This window comes from Carettochelys insculpta, chromosome 3, assembly GCF_033958435.1.
Source record: "Carettochelys insculpta isolate YL-2023 chromosome 3, ASM3395843v1, whole genome shotgun sequence".
Lineage (NCBI taxonomy): Eukaryota > Metazoa > Chordata > Testudines > Carettochelyidae > Carettochelys > Carettochelys insculpta.
Window position 1 is genome coordinate 107779317 of NC_134139.1, and position 18354 is coordinate 107797670.

The 18354-nt window shown below is 40.8% G+C and overlaps 1 protein-coding gene across 1 annotated transcript in view; it reads right to left on the reverse strand.

Annotated features, from left to right (window-relative positions):
- Positions 1-3425: 3425 nt before the first annotated feature.
- The window catches only part of ENPP1 (ectonucleotide pyrophosphatase/phosphodiesterase 1), a 104535-nt gene continuing 89606 nt past the window's right edge, over positions 3426-18354 (reverse strand). The window contains exons 20-25 of the mRNA XM_074990556.1: positions 14923-15077; positions 12705-12840; positions 10129-10209; positions 9187-9319; positions 8100-8256; positions 3426-6501 (exon numbers count right to left, since the gene is read on the reverse strand). Coding sequence (XP_074846657.1) covers positions 6334-6501; positions 8100-8256; positions 9187-9319; positions 10129-10209; positions 12705-12840; positions 14923-15077 — 830 coding nt within the window. The 3' untranslated portion in view covers positions 3426-6333. The remainder of the gene's footprint in view (positions 6502-8099; positions 8257-9186; positions 9320-10128; positions 10210-12704; positions 12841-14922; positions 15078-18354) is intronic.

Sequence of the window (18354 nt, forward strand, 5' to 3'; positions counted from 1 at the left end):
TGAACTTGACACCACACCCACCCACTTTGGATGATGTTATATCAATCTTAGTACTCCCTAAAATTGAGCTAATGGTATTTACAGTGAAGATGTTGTAAAATTGAGATAACTGCCTTAAATCTGAATTTATCATGTTGTGTAGACATAGCCTTAAAGAACTTTAAAATACTATTTGTATTTTTCCATTCTAGTGACAGTGGTTCCTGGAATTCACAGATTAAAAGTATATCTCTGTTAACCACAATTGTCAAGTCTGTTAGCTCACATATTTCAGTCTGGTTGCTAATACACTTGCCCAAGAAGTAGGATGGTCACATTCTGTTAGCATTTGTTTAGTTTTTAAGTTTTATCCTATAGATTTTTCATCAGGGTCCTGTCTACTATCTAATTGAGAGGGTCCTTCTGTCTGTTCAAGGACTCTTTCTCAACAGTAAGAACCTTGACCACCAAATTTGGTGTGCAGCTTCCTCTCATTAGAACGTGAAGCAAAGTAAGTGTTTGGCTGTGCTAGGAAAAATGGGATGTGCCTGGAATGGGATTTCTTCTCATAAAACAGAAAGGGAGGACTCTGCTGCATAATGACCACATGGGGGGCAGCAGAGGATATGGGATGGAAAGCAGGGACAGCTATACAATATAATGACCGTGGGGGTGGGAGGGAAAGAGGGGGCCAGAGATGAGAAACAGGACAGCAATCACCTCACTGAGACAGCAGGACAGATATCTAGTATATATTTGGGAGAGTTTGTCTGGTTTTGTGTCTGTCTGTCCCTTAAGCATGGAACAAACACCCCTCTCCCAGACGTGCCCACTGAGTTGCAGCAGCCATGGAGAGGCACTTCTCATCTAGCCCCAAGCTGCTGTGGTGAAAGAGTTCTGGGCTAGTCCTCTCTCCCTAGAGTGGCTGCATATTGAACCCCCACCCCAGCCCCAGCCCAGGGCAATGATTTAAATGGAGAAAACCAAAAACAAACAAAAAAACCCAAACAAAAGAAAACAATTGAATAAAGGACCCAAGCGATGCTGGGTTAAAACTTCTAGTAATTTATATTATTAAAACAACCACATTAGAAATGTTAGCCACCAAAGTTCCCATATTAAATTATCAATTAAAACAAATCCCTATATTGATAATGTGAGACTTTCTTGTTCATAGCTCCTGTATGAATTTGAGGGGTCTGAGTGCTGATCAGGCCTTGAGTAGCATGACTATTTTAGGACATGACAGCGTTGTGCAGAGGTGGCATGAGTTGAAAGAGGGGACCTGGGATAGTGAGCCAGGCCCAGAAAAAGCTCTTGATTTCCCCCTACTCACCAAAGGGGAATCTCTTGTACCAGGAATTAGTAGAAAGATGGTGTGTCTTTTTTTTTTTGGCATCTGCCAGCAACTAGACTTAATTTGCTAATACAGACATATACCTAGAAGTGACCTCAAGAGGGCATTGGGTCCAGTCCTCTGCTCTCTCAGCAGGACTGAGCACCTTCCCAAACAATTTTTTTTCTTTTTAAAGTTTTATCTATTCTCCCCAGAGTGCTAAATGGTCTTCTCAAGAATTAAACTGACAGCCCTGGGTTACAAGGCCAATGCACAAACCACTGAGCTATCCCTCCCTTTGTGATGCTAACTAACTTAAGAACAAACACACCTTCAAGTCCTCTCATACTTTGCAAAGAAGCTACTTTCCCCTTTTGTAGGCTGTCTTTTCAAAAAAATCAGTTTGTTGCAGTATGGTACTAAGCGAATAATAATAGCAGATTGCCCCCTCCTATGTGGGCCTGCACTGGATACACATTTTGACAGAGGCTTTCACAAATATTTGCTTGTGTCTGAGGTACAGTGAGATTCAGAAATCCTGAGATCCATTTCTGATGCTAAAGGAGAGTGCCCTCTAGTGCAGTGGTTCTCAACCAGGAATCCAGGGCCCCCGGGGGCTGTGAGTAGGTTTCAAGGGGATCACCAAGTAGGGTCTATATTAGAGTCATGTTTTAACATTTACATAGCAAGAGGAACGGAAACTCGTTTTATTTTGTTCATTGGCAAAGGTTTCCTGGAGACTTTTTCATACTCTACCATTCTTTGCAGCAACAAAATTATTTTTATTAGTCTCATGTAGCAGAATGGAAGGGTTGATGATACTTACTGTGGTTATTCCCCAAAAAGAAATAAAATGCTCTGCTATTTAAGTGCAAATCGAGGATGATAAAACTAGAAAGCTGCAGCGGAAAATTTAGATTAAGGAGCCCTTATTTCACAATTCAGCATCTGTAGGGAACTTCTCAGTTAAAAAAAAAAGCCTGTATCTATACAGTAACATTTTAATAGTTCAAGTAAATGCAAATTTGGTGAACTGCACACATTACCTCACTTCAATTTTCCTGGGTAAATGTGCAACTTACAGGAACAGATGCCTACCACTGATATTGATGTAGAATATACACTGTAAAAAGCTACATCAAAAGAATAGTGCTAAAGTTGCATAGTCAAGCACATAAAAGTCTGCGAAGTCCAGAATTAAGGTGCAACCTTAATTCAGCACCCTTGTGTCTATGCATTAAGCCCCCATCTTTTATACTAATATTTTCTAGAGAACCCCAGCCTAGTTCAGTGCACAGAATGAACAGTAGCAGGCTACATCTACACTTATAAAAAACTTCAAAATGGCTATGCTAATGGCCAAATCGAAGAATACTAATGAGGCACTGAAATGAATATTCAGTGCCTCATTAGCATGCCACCAGCCAAATCCCCTTATTCTTATTATTCTTTTCAGTATTATAGAGCTTATGCTATTGTTTAGCCTAGACACACAGAGGCTTGATCCAAAACCCATCGAAGTCAATGGCTGCTTTTCCAGTGACTTTGATAGAATCAGCTGATAGGGATAAGGGGATTTTGATGTTTGCACGGTCCTTTCAAAAAAGAACTCCCAGGTAAACGAGCCATGCGCAAGCGAAACATGGTACTTTCGAAGTGCCGTGGCTAGCGGCATGCTAATCCAGCACTGAATATTCATTTCAGCACCTCGTTAGTATTCTTCAATTTGGCCGGTAGCATGGCCATTTCAAAGTTTTTCATAAGTGTAGACACAGCCTTAACGAATAACAGATATTCAAGATTTTGTTCTCCCTTAGTTCTGTAGGTGGTCCCATGCATCCAGTGCTTCTAAACCCTGAGTTGAAGACAGAATTATTCATTTCCTCATTTTTTTTCCCTACACTTCTACAATATGCAAGTGCTTAATGGTCCTTAAGGAATTTATTTTCACACCTCCTTTGGAAGGTTAGGGACATTATTAGCCCCCTGCCATCCCATGGCTTTTTTCCTTTTTTTTGGGCTCAGTCACTGAGCGTGTTAAGAAGGAGATCCTTATATCATAATTAGTATTTATCTGACCAATGTATCTGACACAAAAAAGGAGACAAACTGCAATAGCCTATAATTTTTATTTGTCAAAGTTGATGTTACAAAGCTAAATAATGCTAACACAGTTGTGATGCAGTGCTGCTGCAACAACCTGCACTTCACACAGTGAAACTACTTTAGGAGAACGTTATGTTTGTGACAAACCAAGAAGATACACACAGCGAAAGGAAAAGTCAGTCAGATGCCTATCCAGTTCTATCGAAGTCACTGGAAAAGGAGCCATTGACTTCAATGGGCTTTGGATCAAGACTACATTTCTAAGCTAAACAAGAGCATAAGCTCTGTAATGCTCTGCCACAGACTCTACATTCTTTTAATGTAGTTTGTGATATAAAAAATAGAAATATATAATTGACTATTAACAAACCCTTTATACAGAGCACACTCCTTTATAGACTAGAGGAGATGAAGTGGGACTATTATGAAGTGATGGCATATCACATCACCTGTAGCTGGCTGTGGAGCACTACAGCTTCGAAGAGAGCTGACTGGCTGTCCTTGGTGGCTTTGCATCTGGTAGTACTGGCACGTAAAGTAAGAGAACAGCAATTTACGTGCATTGGGGATAAAGGGCACAGCCAGAAATGCAGAGGGGACCTAGTCAGTTGCTGCCTCTCTAGAGATATACTATGCTGAAAAGGGGCTCAGGCAAAATCAGCTTTGAATGTTATGTGTGTGGGGGGGAATCATCTTTCATTATTAATGCAAATGAAATCAATGGTTCTCTGGGCAATGGCATTTTTTGTGGCAAAATGCCAGTTTTCCTCAAAATGACAATTTTATTCCAGCAAATCTAAAAGCTGGCATCAGATTTCATTTGTATTGTTGTTTCACGGTCAGCGCATCATCACTCATCTGACCAACCCTCCTCCTTTATCCAGGTTTGGGCCTGGCATGGAACTCCCAGAGGCTTCCGAAAGCTACCTTGAACCTTTAAGAAAGCAAAATGTATGAATCAAATTAAGTTCATCTGGAGTGAGACAATACCCCAAAACTGTCCTAAGATTCTATTTGATTCATTTCTTATCATATATGATCTCTGAAGCACCATATCCCTTCAGAGTCACAAAATGTGTATGTAATACATTTTTCTTTAGTTCCTGGTCCACTGCAGGATAATAACCTACCATAGCTACCAGTTTAAAGAAAATATACTTTTAACTAGAGCCCAGAGTCATGGTGCTGGAAGTCTTGCACCCTTCTCCTACTGATCACCTGTTTGGAGGTGGATGCCATTACACATGTAATATAGCTTTACACACTATATAGCATTGTTTCTCAACCAGGGATATGTATACTCTTGCACATACACCCAGGTCTTCCAGGGGTGTACATCAACTCATCTAGATATTTGCCTAGTTTTATTACAGGCTACATAGAAAAACACTAGTTAAGTCAGTACAGTCTAAAAGTTCATTCAGACAATGACTTGTTTCTACTGCTTCATATGCCTCATGCTGAAATGTAAGCATAATATTTCTACACCAATTCATTTATTTGATGAGAAGATGGTACAAAGTCAGCAAGTGTTCAGCAGTAGTCTTCTGCGATGTTTTTGTAAGTAAGTAGTTTAAGTGAGGTGTAAATTGGTGGTACGCAAAACAAATCTGGCTCTTAAAAAATGGCACAGTAATCTGTAAAAGTTGAATGGTACTTGTTTCAAGACCTCAGATTACCTTAGGACCATGTTTCTCAACCAGTACACATGCCCTTAGAGGTATGCGAGAGAAGTCTGGGGATACTTATACTTTTTTTTTTTTTTTTTTTTTTTGCAAAGGGGGGTACTTCATAAGAAAAGGTTGAGAAACACTGGTATATAGTGTAATGCACAAAGTCTAATTGACTGGGGCTAGGGCTACACTGTAGCCCTAACTTGAAATACGTGATGCAATTTGTGTTGTGTTACCTTATTTTGGCTTATGAGCTACAATCATTACAGTAGGGTTCAAAATAAGGGGTTATTTCAAACTTCCCAGTAACCCTCGTACGACATGAGTTACCAGGAATGAAACACTGCCCTTGAAATAGCTCTGCTATTTTGAGTGCAGTGTTTGGCTGTGTGGTTTCTAGTTCGGGATACAAATGTATCCCAAAATAGAAACCACAGTGTAATCATAGTCCAGATGTTCTGTACCCCCACCCCACAACCCCAGAAGCCTGATCAAAAAGGAATCATTGTGTATGGTAAATGAATCAGGATTTTAAATGTATTTCCAGCATAGAAACAATTGGTGAGTACGTTTAAATGTTTGATCAACATATTGTCATTATTGCTAATTTACAATCTTCTCCCATTCTAATAGGCTTTGTCTACACTAGCTCCCAACTTCAAATTCTCCCCCACGGCAACTTCGAAGTGCCCAGGCTACTTTGAAGTCCCTTTACTCCTCAAAATTATTTTACTTACAAAATTTTGAGGAGTGAAGGGACTTTGAAGTACCGGAGGGTTAGCCACGGCTACACACAAGCCAGCACTTCGAAGTTGCCGCAGGGGAGAATTAACTTAATGAAGTGCTGCATATGCACCGCAGCACTTCATTAATAATCTCCTGACACCCTACTTACCAACCTCCCTTCAAAGTTGGGAGCTAGTGTAGACACAGCCATACAGATAAAAAAAATTGGGACATGCCATTAATTTTTCTCCTCATTGTCTCTCTATATAAACTTCAAATGCTGGCAGGTCAGCTTTAATAACAGACAATCTACCCCATTCAAATGGGCATAAGAACAACAGGAGTCATCTTCCTGTGTTTTACTTAGTCCATCAATATCCCTGAGAAATGAATGTGGAACAGGTTCTTTCCAATTCTCAGTATGGTCTCAGTAAGTGTCCCAGCTCAATCAAAGATTTTCTTCCTGTAGATAAAATAGTGTATTTACAAAATCTGCTGTAAACTAGAAACATTTCACTCCATGGGAAAAGTTGGCAAATAGGTTTTTAACTGTAAAATATCAGACACTGGCTGTCTTCTGTCTTGGTAGAAGCTGAGTCCAGTGAGAAGTTCTACATCTCTGACCCGGGCTGTATGAAACGTCATTCGCTCTTCAACCCACAAAAAGTCACGTTTGTGTTTCTGGGGGGGCAGGGAAATGGGAAAAATTAATGTTAGTCTGCACAATTGTGTCACAAGGATCACACCTACAATATGCTAGCAGGAGGCTGATTTGTAGAGTTAAAGCAACAAACTGTCACAACATCTAACCAAGGAGTTGAAGGAATCAGTGCATATTACGCATTTAGAAATACAGTTAGGACCTCCTTGGCCCAATACCCTCAGGACCCACGAGATCCCGAATGAGGTAACTTGCCAGATCAGGGGAGGCCAGGCCTCTGGGCTCTCCCTGGTGACTACCAGCTGAGCTTCCCTTCTGGCCCTCAGCTCTGCTCCCTGCCCCCAGTCTGCTGGGGGCAGGGGAGGGAGGATCTCTGCTCCCAGCCCACCAGCCAGGCTCCCTGCCATGGGGCTGATGGTGGGACTCCCTGCTACTGGCCTGTTGGCCGGGCTCCTTATTCCTAGTCCCCAGTGTGGCTCTCTGCCACCCTCCTACCAGCAGGGCTCCACTCCCAGCCAGCTAGCCAGGCTCCATTCCTCCCTGGGCTGCTCCGATTGGCCCTGCTCCAAGCTGCCAGCAATCTCTGCCATTGGGGCTCTCTGGTCCAGCAACAATTGAGGTCCTGCTGGACCATGGATACTGCCAGACCAGCCAGTCCTGGACCACAGAGTTTCAGCCTGTAATTAGCTAAAGGCAGCACCTGATCCTGTTTTCAGTTTCAAAAAGTTCCAAGGCCAGAAGGGACCACTGTGATCATCTAGTCTGAGCTCCTGCATAAGGCTGCATAAGAAAAGACTTCTCGTCCAAAGAGCAGATCTTTTAGACAAAGTAACCAATCATGATGTAAAAGCTGTCAGTGGCAGAGAATCCATCACAATCCTGGGTACAGAATTCCAATGTTATTTACTCTCTATTAAAATTTTATGCCTTATTTCCAGTTTGCATTTGTCTAGCTTCAACTCCCAGTCATTGGACCATGTTATTGCTCAGTCAGATCAAAGAGCCTGTTATCAAATATTAAAATTAAAAATTAACATTGGCTGTGTTATATTTTAGGCAATATTAATTTAGCAAAGTGATCCTGTAAATTCAAAATGCAACTGATTTAACCTACTGAGTTATTGAAATAAGGAATGCAGTGGTAGGGGAGGAGATCATGGGAACAGAAACAGATTTACAAGTAACAAGCAGTCCTGTAGCACTTCAAAGACTCACAGATTTATTAGGGTGGATAAGGCCCACCTCTTCAGATTAGATTCAGAAATGGATTGGTCAGCTCTTGTGATTTGGTGTTGATACTACAGATGTCTCTGTTTAAGCGTCATAATAAGAGTCTCTCATTCGATTGTGCTTCAAACCCACCAGCTCAGTCCCAGCAACTCTTGGCAATTCAAAAAGGCAAAACACACAACATACCTACTTTCACACTTAAAGGGATGCACCACACTTCTATAAACTGACTTTGTAAAATAAATTGTTTAATTTTGCTCTGGGACACCATGTTAAAATACCTCAAAGATTTTTTTACAGCCATTAAGTAATTCACCACTGTTCTGTCTGCAGTGCAAGCCTGGCCTAGCTTCAGATGTTCATGCAGAGCTGAGCAAAGATTACTTACTGGACAGCTTTCACTGTTGTCTGGCCTGTGAGGTACAATGAATGATAAGGCATCAAGAGCCCCTCCACACTGCAGAGGGGTCTGGGAAATATTTTTACAACTTGTCAGCACAATGAAGTAGTGAGTTGGAACCAGGACTTCTGGGTCACGGGCTAATCTGAAATTCAAAGAGGCAGTGTTTTAGATCTACCTTCTCTTAACCTGTCAAATTGCAGCAGCACAAAAGACACAGGGCATAATGACGCCTGGTGTATTTGACAACAGGTTTTATGAACCTCTTTGGCCCAAGAGAAACTTTCAGATGCCTGGCACTAAAATGTGCCAATAAAATACTTTGAGTGGCATCCTAGGCTATTGTGACAACACTCATGTTCAGCTGGCTTAGTTGTGTGAAGAGCAGGTCTAATGAGGGTCTCAAAAGGGAAAACCTTGATTTTTTCAGGAAAGTGTGAGAATCTAAACTATATTATTGGCAGAATTCAGTGTTCTGTCTGAGTTCAAGGAATACACAGCTAATCTGTCATTTTGAACCAATCGTGCTAACTGTAAGAAAACAGCGAATCTTTACAGAGAAGTCTAACCACAGAACTTAGACTATTATTCTGAATCAGGAAAGAATCAGATTACAAGGGATGATGGACTCCTTCTGTTGCTCCTGTTTCCTCCGGGGTTCTAGCGGAAAGCACACTGAAACCCCATTCTTATGGATGCCTCAGTTCCAAAGTGCACCTAATGTACAGGAACAACAAGAAGTCCTGTGGCACCTTATAGACTAACAGATATTTTGGAGCATAAGCTTTCATGGGCAGAGACCCGCTTCATCAGATGTGTGACACTTCATCAGATGCACTAATGTACACAGTTGGTGATTCCATACTTCTAGGGTGTTTTTTTAAACTTTCACTTGTCTATTAGCTTTAAAGTGATATGTTTGGAGATGTGACTGGCTTCCCACTAGCTGATGTAACCTGCCAGGACCGTCTCTTGGGAATTTTTTTTTTCTTTGCAACTAGTATCATCATAATTGTGATGAAATTATTTTTAAGAATTAAAAAAAATCAGCAATACAAAAGGAGAATATTCTCACCTCTTCACTTTTTCTGGAGTATCATAAAGCCCATCAGAGTCATAATCAAACACAGGGCCACTGACTACATTGACACCATTCCTCGCCAGAACATATTTTGGCAGCAGGACATCACAGAAATAGTTCCATATCACTGGAATACAATATGGCAGTGAAAAATGTTATGTCAGAAGAATTTTTGAAACTCATTGCACTGTGCATTTATCAGTATACAGATAACGATAGAAAGGGATGTTTAACATTAGTCTCCAAAGTTCTTCCCATGTCTCAGACATAGTCCCAGTTAAGAGTGAGACACCTGATGTTCCCCATGTAAAATATAACCGTATTAGACTGATGCAGACATGCTGATCAGGAGGGAGAAGTTCTGTATCAACGCACTTTTCCTGTGCCCTACATGTACCTCTTGCTCAACCTCACTCATGCAGCTCTAGCTTGCATATTCTTTCTCTGCTATACATGAGATTGCTGCTCTTATTACTACAGCAGAACAGATTTCAGATAAGAAACTCAGGCACAAAGCCATCTTTTAGTCTAGAAAACATTCCTAACTGGAAACTCGTCAATTATTTAACCTCATCAGGGTCTATTAAAGACACTCTGGCCAAAATATGTGCAGGTGAAATTCAGAGAAGAGGAAAAATAAGTAACAAAACATTGTAAAATGTTAATTAAGGAATGAATGCTAAGCATTTGTTCACATGGGACCAGAGACTGGGAACTCCAAACTCAATGGGGTGAGTGGTTATTCACATGACCAGTTCCACTCATGTTAGTGCAACTACTCACATGAATAAATGCCTCACCCATGTAAGCAAGGAATGCATCAATTCTCTTGGCCGAGACTTAATTTACAGAGGCTGCTGTGCCAGGGACCTTGTGCAATGATTTGAGACAAACCAGCAATGTTTTTGCATATAAATAAATATACATAGCAATTACCTTTAAACTCATTATACATTGGCACAATATTGCTGTTGAGCAGTGCTTCATAGGGCCTCTTCTTTGTGTCTTTTCTTAGATCTAAAAAATAATGAAATTATTAAAACCTATTTATTACTTTGCAGGATTACTTGGAAAGCCATGAAATGATTTCAAGGAAGTTAAACAGATCAACTTAAAAATGTTAAAAAGCTCTTATGGCATGGGGCTCTTGGGGCTTCTGTGGGGGAAGCTGTGGCCCAGCCAAAGGAAGGAAACAGGAGACCTATTCCCAGGGCGCAGAATTGCTATTGGTGGGCCTGCACAGGTAGAGCTAGCTACACAAGAATCAGGCCCAATACATTTAAGGGCAGTAAAATAAATTATTATTTGAAGACCTGGTGTGGAACACTGTTTCAGACATAAAAGGAGTTTCATTGTAGTTGATTAAAATAAGTTTTCCACTTACTACTAAAAAAACCCACCACATTTCCTGCACCAGAATGCTCATGTCAAATAGTAGAGTGTGTTATTAACAGCCACTTAGGTAGAAAGTTTGAAATGCACACTACTTGCATTTTTCCAGTTCACAAGCCTGATTCAGAGTTCACAAACACCTTCATGTTTCATGTGCCAGGTGCCATGTTAGCAACTGGGCTCTCTCACAAACATCCAGAGAACAGTAACGGAGAGGAAGCCGTGCTAGTCTATACACTATCAAAACAAAAAACAGTCAAGTAGCACTTTAAAGACTAGCAAAATAGTTTATTAGGTGAGCTTTCGTGGGGCAGACCCACTTCTTCAGACCATAGCCAGACCAGAACAGACTCAATATTCAAGACACAGAGAACCAAAAACAGTAAGCAAGGAGGACAAATCAGAAAGAGAAAATCAGGGCGAGCAAATCAGAGAGTGGAGGGGTGGGGGGGAAGATCAAGAATGAGATTGAGTCAAGTATGCAGACAAGCCCCGATAGTGACTCAGAAAGTTCCCATCACGATTTAAACCATGTGTTAATGTGCCGAATTTGAATATAAATGTCAGTTCGTCCACTTCTCTTTCTAAAACGGAGTGATAATTTCTCTTCAGTAACACACATACCTTGAGGTCATTGACAGAATGGCCCATTCCATTAAAATGTTGACTAACTGGTTTGTGGATCTGGAGTGTTTTGATGTCTGTTTTGTGCCCGTTGACCCTTTGTCTAAGGGAGTTAGAAGTCTGTCCAATATACAAAGCATCCGGGCATTGTTGGCACATGATGGCATATATGATGTTAGCAGAGGAGCATGAGAAAGTGCCCGTGATTCTGTGAGTAACCTAGTTAGGTCCAGTGATGGTACTTCCAGAGAAGATATGTGGACAAAGCTGGCAGCGGGCTTTGTCTTTCCCTGCAACAAAGCCCGCTGCCAGCTTTGTCCACATATCTTCTCTGGAAATACCATCACTGGACCTAACCAGGTTACTCACAGAATCACGGGCACTTTCTCATGCTCCTCTGCTAACATCATATATGCCATCATGTGCCAACAATGCCCGGATGCTTTGTATATTGGACAGACTTTTAACTCCCTTAGACAAAGGGTCAACGGGCACAAAACAGACATCAAAACACTCCAGATCCACAAACCAGTTAGTCAACATTTTAATGGAATGGGCCATTCTGTCAATGACCTCAAGGTATGTGTGTTACTGAAGAGAAATTATCGCTCCGTTTTAGAAAGAGAAGTGGACGAACTGACATTTATATTCAAATTCGGCACATTAACACATGGTTTAAATCATGATGGGAACTTTCTGAGTCACTATCGGGGCTCGTCTGAATACTTGACTCAGTCTAATTCTTGATCTTCCCCCCCACCCCTCCACTCTCTGATTTGCTCACCTTGATTATCTCTTTCTGATTTGTCCTCCTTGCTTACTGTTTTTGGTTCTCTGTGTCTTGAATATTGAGTCTGTTCTGGTCTGGCTATGGTCTGAAGAAGTGGGTCTGCCCCACGAAAGCTCACCTAATAAACTATTTTGCTAGTCTTTAAAGTGCTACTTGACTGTTTTTTGTTTTGAAACATCCAGAGAGATTGTGGAAATAATTCCATGCTGTTGTTTAAAGGGGTGAAGAATGTTCTCCTAGAAAAGTTTACATCTAGTGAATCATTACACTCTAAGAGGGCTAACAAACTGCACATTTCACAACTGATTAGAACCTGGCCTGAGGGAATTCAATGGCAAAATTCCCACTGACTTCAGTAGAGCCAGAATTTCACCTAGTGTTGGTTTAGCTGTACATTCTGCTAAAGCCTGTTTTCTAAGTGATTTTCCTCTTTTGCTTTATTCAAGACACCCTGATTGATCTTTGGTGGCTGACAGAGTAAGAACATCTTGAGCATCCTGCCAACTGCCAAAGTATGGAGAAATCTACTCCATAAATCGTAAATTGAAATGGACTGCGCTGCAAATGGCTTAGCAGTAGCAACCTGATGTCTTATATTAATTCCCTGGATCATTTTATTGCAAAGGTCTCCCTTTCCACTATTGCACTAGCAAATATTGAGAAGACAGAACTCTGACAAGTTGCACAAAGATGACAGTGAATTTACTTGGAGGGAAAAGGAATCCATAGTTCAGTTGATGGTGACTTTTGTAAAATGAACAAGTATGGCTAGAACTAGAAGGGATACGAATGTCCACAAGTAAACAGCTGGGCACGTTCTCCACAGAGGCAGTCCGGTTATCCTGTTGAACAGAAACAGAATAATAATTTGCTGTATAAAAATATCGAGTCACCATCAGGGTTCACTTCAATATTCATGTTTACAAAACCCTAAATAATTGTCTGCAATTCCTCCAACTTATATGAGGAAACTGAGTTACAGAAGGAATAAATAATCTTATGCCCTTATTTTGATGAGGCAAAAATTACTTTGTATCTTATAAATAAGATGACAGAGCTGAGGCATTCCAAGTGCTATGGGAAGCATTTCTCTTATCAAAAGGAAACCTAGATGTCAGAGGCATCTGAGATCCCTTGGGAAGTGTAACAGTAATGAAGTGATTTAGCAGTCCCAGTTCTTTATTTTTGTGAAGTATCTGTTTGCCTGTACCTTATTCTTAGGTATAGTTTTTTTATGACTGGCATTTAAAACACTAAACATTTATTGAAAACTCTGCAATTTCCCCGAAGTAACCAAACTGAACAATATTCCTGGATAATCCTAAATTGTTTTTAATCTAAAGGTCACTCTAAGGCTACATCTACACTACAGCGATCCTTTGAAAGAAATTATTTTGGAACGGAAGATCTCTTCTTTGAAAAATCTTCTTTCAAAAGAGTGCATCCACACACAGAAAAGTGCATTGAAAAAAATTGATCCACTCTTGATAGAGTGTCCACACAGCCACAGCTCTTTCAAAAGAATGGGCCATGGACTGAAAAAATCTAGCACCATGGACCACTGCTCTTTTGAAGAAAGGGCCCTCAGGGCATCTACACGCATTTTTTGCTGAAATAATCTTTCAGAAAAAGGAACTCTTCCTCATCTGGGAGAGGAAGAGGGAAGCCAGAAAAGGTGCTGCATTCTTCCAATTTAATATCAAAGGAACACATTTTGGGTGTTCCATGGGATTTTTCAAAAGATCCCCAGGTTTTTTGAAAAAAATTGTTAGTGTATACATAGCCTAAGAAACATTTCTAGGAAATAAGTAATTTTCTATACCCCCATATTTGTTTCAATCTATTTTATTTTAAAGACTCATTTTCCATAGATTCAGGTGAATATTTAATGTAATTTCAGTGGTGAGTATTTAGAAGATGACACCAGGGATCTCTGTATTTGGCAAAGAGTTATGGTTAGTCTCATTCAATATGTAAGAATTGGATTTGGGTTCTGGTTATTAGTTATTGTCAGTATCTCAAGTCAAACAGATTATTGGACTCAATGCAGAGATAACTAGGTGAAATTCAGTTGTGTGTTTCACAATGGATATTCAGACTAGATTATCTAATGATTCCTTCTGGACTTACAAAGTATGAATATGAATCTGCTCATTTACCAGGTGGCATACAGGAAAAAAGGTGGCTATTTTTGATTTTTAAATAGTCTCAGAAACAGAAATGACAACTCTAGAAAGCCTTGGGCTAGTTGCATCCACAAGATTCCCAAGCAGATCTCCCCTCTTTCGCACGGAAAGCATGTGTATGTACAGAGAGAGAGCAGTGGTTATCAGCCTTCATCACCATTTCTCCTTTCCTCAGACTACATAGATGGGCTCCCTGCTTTGGCAAAGGGAAAGAGCAGGTCAAGGACCCCCAGGGTTTCTCATCATACACAGCCACATGGAAACTACATATGATGTCCTTTAGAAAAGGCCCCCTCATACTGTGAAAGAATATTTAATATCAAGGTTTGAGAGGCTGCCAGACACTGCCAAGGAGCTGAGACATCCAGAGGCCAAAAGCCAGAGTGGACTCACAGGGCCTCTCCACCAAAGGCTTTTGCTCACTGGAGAGTGCCACAGTTCCTGGGCATCTGCTGGTTTCTGGAAGCAGAACTGAAGCTCACTTCAGAGAAGGGAGAAGAGCCACTGTATGTTTTCCTCCCCAGGTTCCCTCTCCTGTGGGTGTTTTCATGGGGCAGCTGCTGTAGGCAGCTATTATGTGAATTTTAGGGTTACCAATATTCTAAAGCAGAGCTGCTTCCAGCCCTGAAATTCTAGTTTACAAAGCACAATCCCCATTCCCTGCACCAATCGCTGGTCAAAAATAGAAAGGGTAATAGTAGGAAGAACAAAGCATTACAGAAGCTAGCAAATACTTACATGTTTGCTAAGAGTGTAGGCAGTCCACAAAGTCATATTGAGATCCTGGCTGTATCCACTCACATACTGCTGATGGTAAAGGATGTAGTATGTGCTTCTCTTCTGCAGAACCCTGGGCCTCCCATAAGGCAAACTGCGTTTCTCTATATTCTTTACTAGAGCAGAAACAAGATTTATTACAAGTGTGATATACGCTGCATATTTGTTGAGATTTTCTGCAGTGCACCATATTTCTGGTGCTGGCAATTTCCAACCACCACATGGAAGAACAAGAGTAAGAGAAAAGTACATGCCAACAGAGCACCTCCATGATCATGCAACTAATCGGTAGATAACCAACATCAGATATTTAAATGTACAGTACAATTAAACTCAGTGGGGAAGTACTGAATTTGCTAGTACAGAGTAACTATTTAAAAAACTAGAGATGGGCCGAAATTTCCCCAAAATCTGAGTGGGTGTTTCAGTTTTCAGTGTTTCTCCTGGAATACACCATGCTTAGTGCTTACAAGAGACAATGACTGATTCATAGGTTTGGATACGTTTCACAAGACTAGGGACAGACTTCAGATTTAGTGACGCAGAGCAACTATATAGCATGCAATTTAATTCAAGGACTCCCAAGAGATAAACTGAAATCAAGCAACGACTTAGTGAAATGTTGGCTGTAAGCATGTATGCTGAGTTCCACAGTGCACTACTGATAGAGCCAGAGACACTGGCTGCTTGCACCCTTTTTCCACCAACTGACTTGAGAAAGCAGAAAAATGGGCAATTAAAATCTAATCGCAATGTAACAACCATGCAACTACAGTACAGGGTAATTACAGTCACTCTAATAACAAGTGTAACTAATATTTTTCCATAAAATGACGTAAATTCATGAAGCGAATTCAGGAAGTGAACATTTTAACGTATGCATTCCAATGTATTGTGTGTGGCTTCTTTCTCTGTATGGCTATGAAGCCTTCTTTGCTTTTAGAATCCAGAAGGGACTAATCTGTTTGCTTTCTGCAAAATACCCTTGCTAGCTTCCCAAAGCGTTACACGATGGTCAATGTATTTTTAGTAGTGACATGTTTCACCTGCACAGTAGAATCTCAAAGTTACAAACACCTCAGGACTGGTGTTATTCGTAACTCTGAAATGTTCATGCCTTGAAACAAAATATTATAGCAAACGTTTGCAGTTCAACATTCACATAATACCATGGTGAATATTTACTATGCAGAAAAAAAATGCTGCTTTTAAACTATCTTAAAACAAGCACAGGAATAGCTTCCTTACCTCATCAAAACAGCTTTTAAAAAAACCTTTCCCTTTATTTTAATACTTGACATTTAATACAGTACTATGCTGCATTTGTTGTTCTTTTTCTTCCTCAGCTGCTGCCTGATTGTGTACTTCTCATTCCAGAGAATATGTCTAGTTGACCAGTCAGTTTGTAATTCTGGTGTTTGTAACTCTGAGGTTCTACTGTATTTATTAAGTATAGTCACTATAACCAGGGTGTCCAGTACGTTATCCATTCACCACAACTGGACACCAGGGTGTGGCGAAGAGGAGTTGCACATGTGACACACCCTCTGCCCGCTCCACCCTTGTGCCCCACCACTTGGTGGGACAAGCGCATGGTGGCAGAGGCGTGGGCTCCAGCAGCCTTGGCAGCTTTGGCATGCATGGTGCTTTCAGCTGTAGTTTGTGTGGCACTGCCAGTGCAGGGCGGCTCTGGTAAGTAATCCTGGGGAGCCTGGCTTGGGTGGGGGGCACTGTGGCAACAGTGAAATTTCTTCTGGACACCACTGCACTATAACTTTTAATATCAAGATCTGAATTACAAGAGTATTTGTTACATAAGCTATGAAACATGCAGAATGGTCTGGCTTCCACTGAAGACAACGACAAAGCTCCCATTAGCTTCCGTAAATGTAGGATCAGGCCCTTAGACTTACATCTTTACAAAAGTGAGTCTATTAGAATTACAGGCCTGATCTTACAGTCAGTATTTATGTCCTGATTCAGCAAGCTACTTAAGGATGTGCTTAATTTTAAGCAAGTCAGTAGTCCCACTATTTTCAATGGGATCACCCACTCAATATTTTGCAGAATTGGGGCTTTGAGCAAAATTCCCTGGATCAGGCCTAAAAAGTTACTAAGTGGATCTAATTTTGTTGGGCCACCTTCATGAGTGCTACAAATTACTAAAAGCAAGAATTTTAAGATGCTCTTGGGTATGTTTTTAAAGTATCTGTTACTGTTGTGTAGACTTATGAAAAACTCTAGCCTACCACCTACATCACTTCAGTCCACAAAAATCTACCAAAGCATCATGTTATTCAGGAGTGGACAAAAAAACCTGAATCCTGCCTTCAGTGGGGACACAATCCTTTTAGCTATTACTATTACTCACAGGTACAGCATTTATTTTCATGCAGAATAGAGTCTCTGTCTTGAGCACAAACACCAAATACAGTTCATATCAATGTACTGATACTCCTGATATTCTGACCAACCTGAATCTATTTTTGCTAGTATTAATGCCAACAGATACATTCCACATGACCATTAATTAGGTTTTAGTATCGACTGTCATTATTTATTAAGTATAGTCACTATAACCAGGGTGTCCAGTACGTTATCCATTCACCACAACTGGACACCAGGGTGTGGCAAAGAGGAGTCGCACATTAGGTTTTAGTATCGACTAGTCTAGGGCTCATTTAAGAGGGTAAAAAACATTTTCAATATGGTCATAACAGAATACATCACAGTAATGCAGATACGCTGCTGACCATGTAAATAAACCTATTTTACACTAATGACTAACACACTAAACCCTTGAGTTAGGCAGGGTTGCGTTCCTGCAACCCCAGCATAATTCGAATTTCTGCACAAGTTGGGGGAGATGGGAACCAGGCTGCAGCCTGGTTCATGGTGCCCCTGGGCTTGTAGGAGCTGGGAAATCGACCAGACCACCAGGGCTAGTCAATTTCCTGGCTCCCTGCAGCTGGTGATATGCCTACTAAATACCATTAACTTTACAAATTGCTCCCAATTTAGCTTAACAACCCTAGAGATAGCAACAGAGAGGTAGCCCTGTTAGTCTGTACTCCAACAAAACAAAGCAGCAGAAATGTAGCACTTTAAAGACTAACAAAATGATTTATGAAGAAGTGGGCCTCTCCCATGAAAGCTCATCACCGAATAAATCATTTTGTTAGTCTTTAAAGTGCTACCCTAGAGATAAGCCTTCTCCACAAGTTCCACTTAATGTCCTTGTAACAGCAACGAAGGGTCCTGTGGCACCTTATAGACTAACAGAAAAGGTGCCACAGGACCCTTCATTGCTGTTACAGATCCAGACTAACACAGCTACCCCTCCGATACTTAACATACTTGATTAACCTGGATAGTAACAGAGAGGAAGCCGTG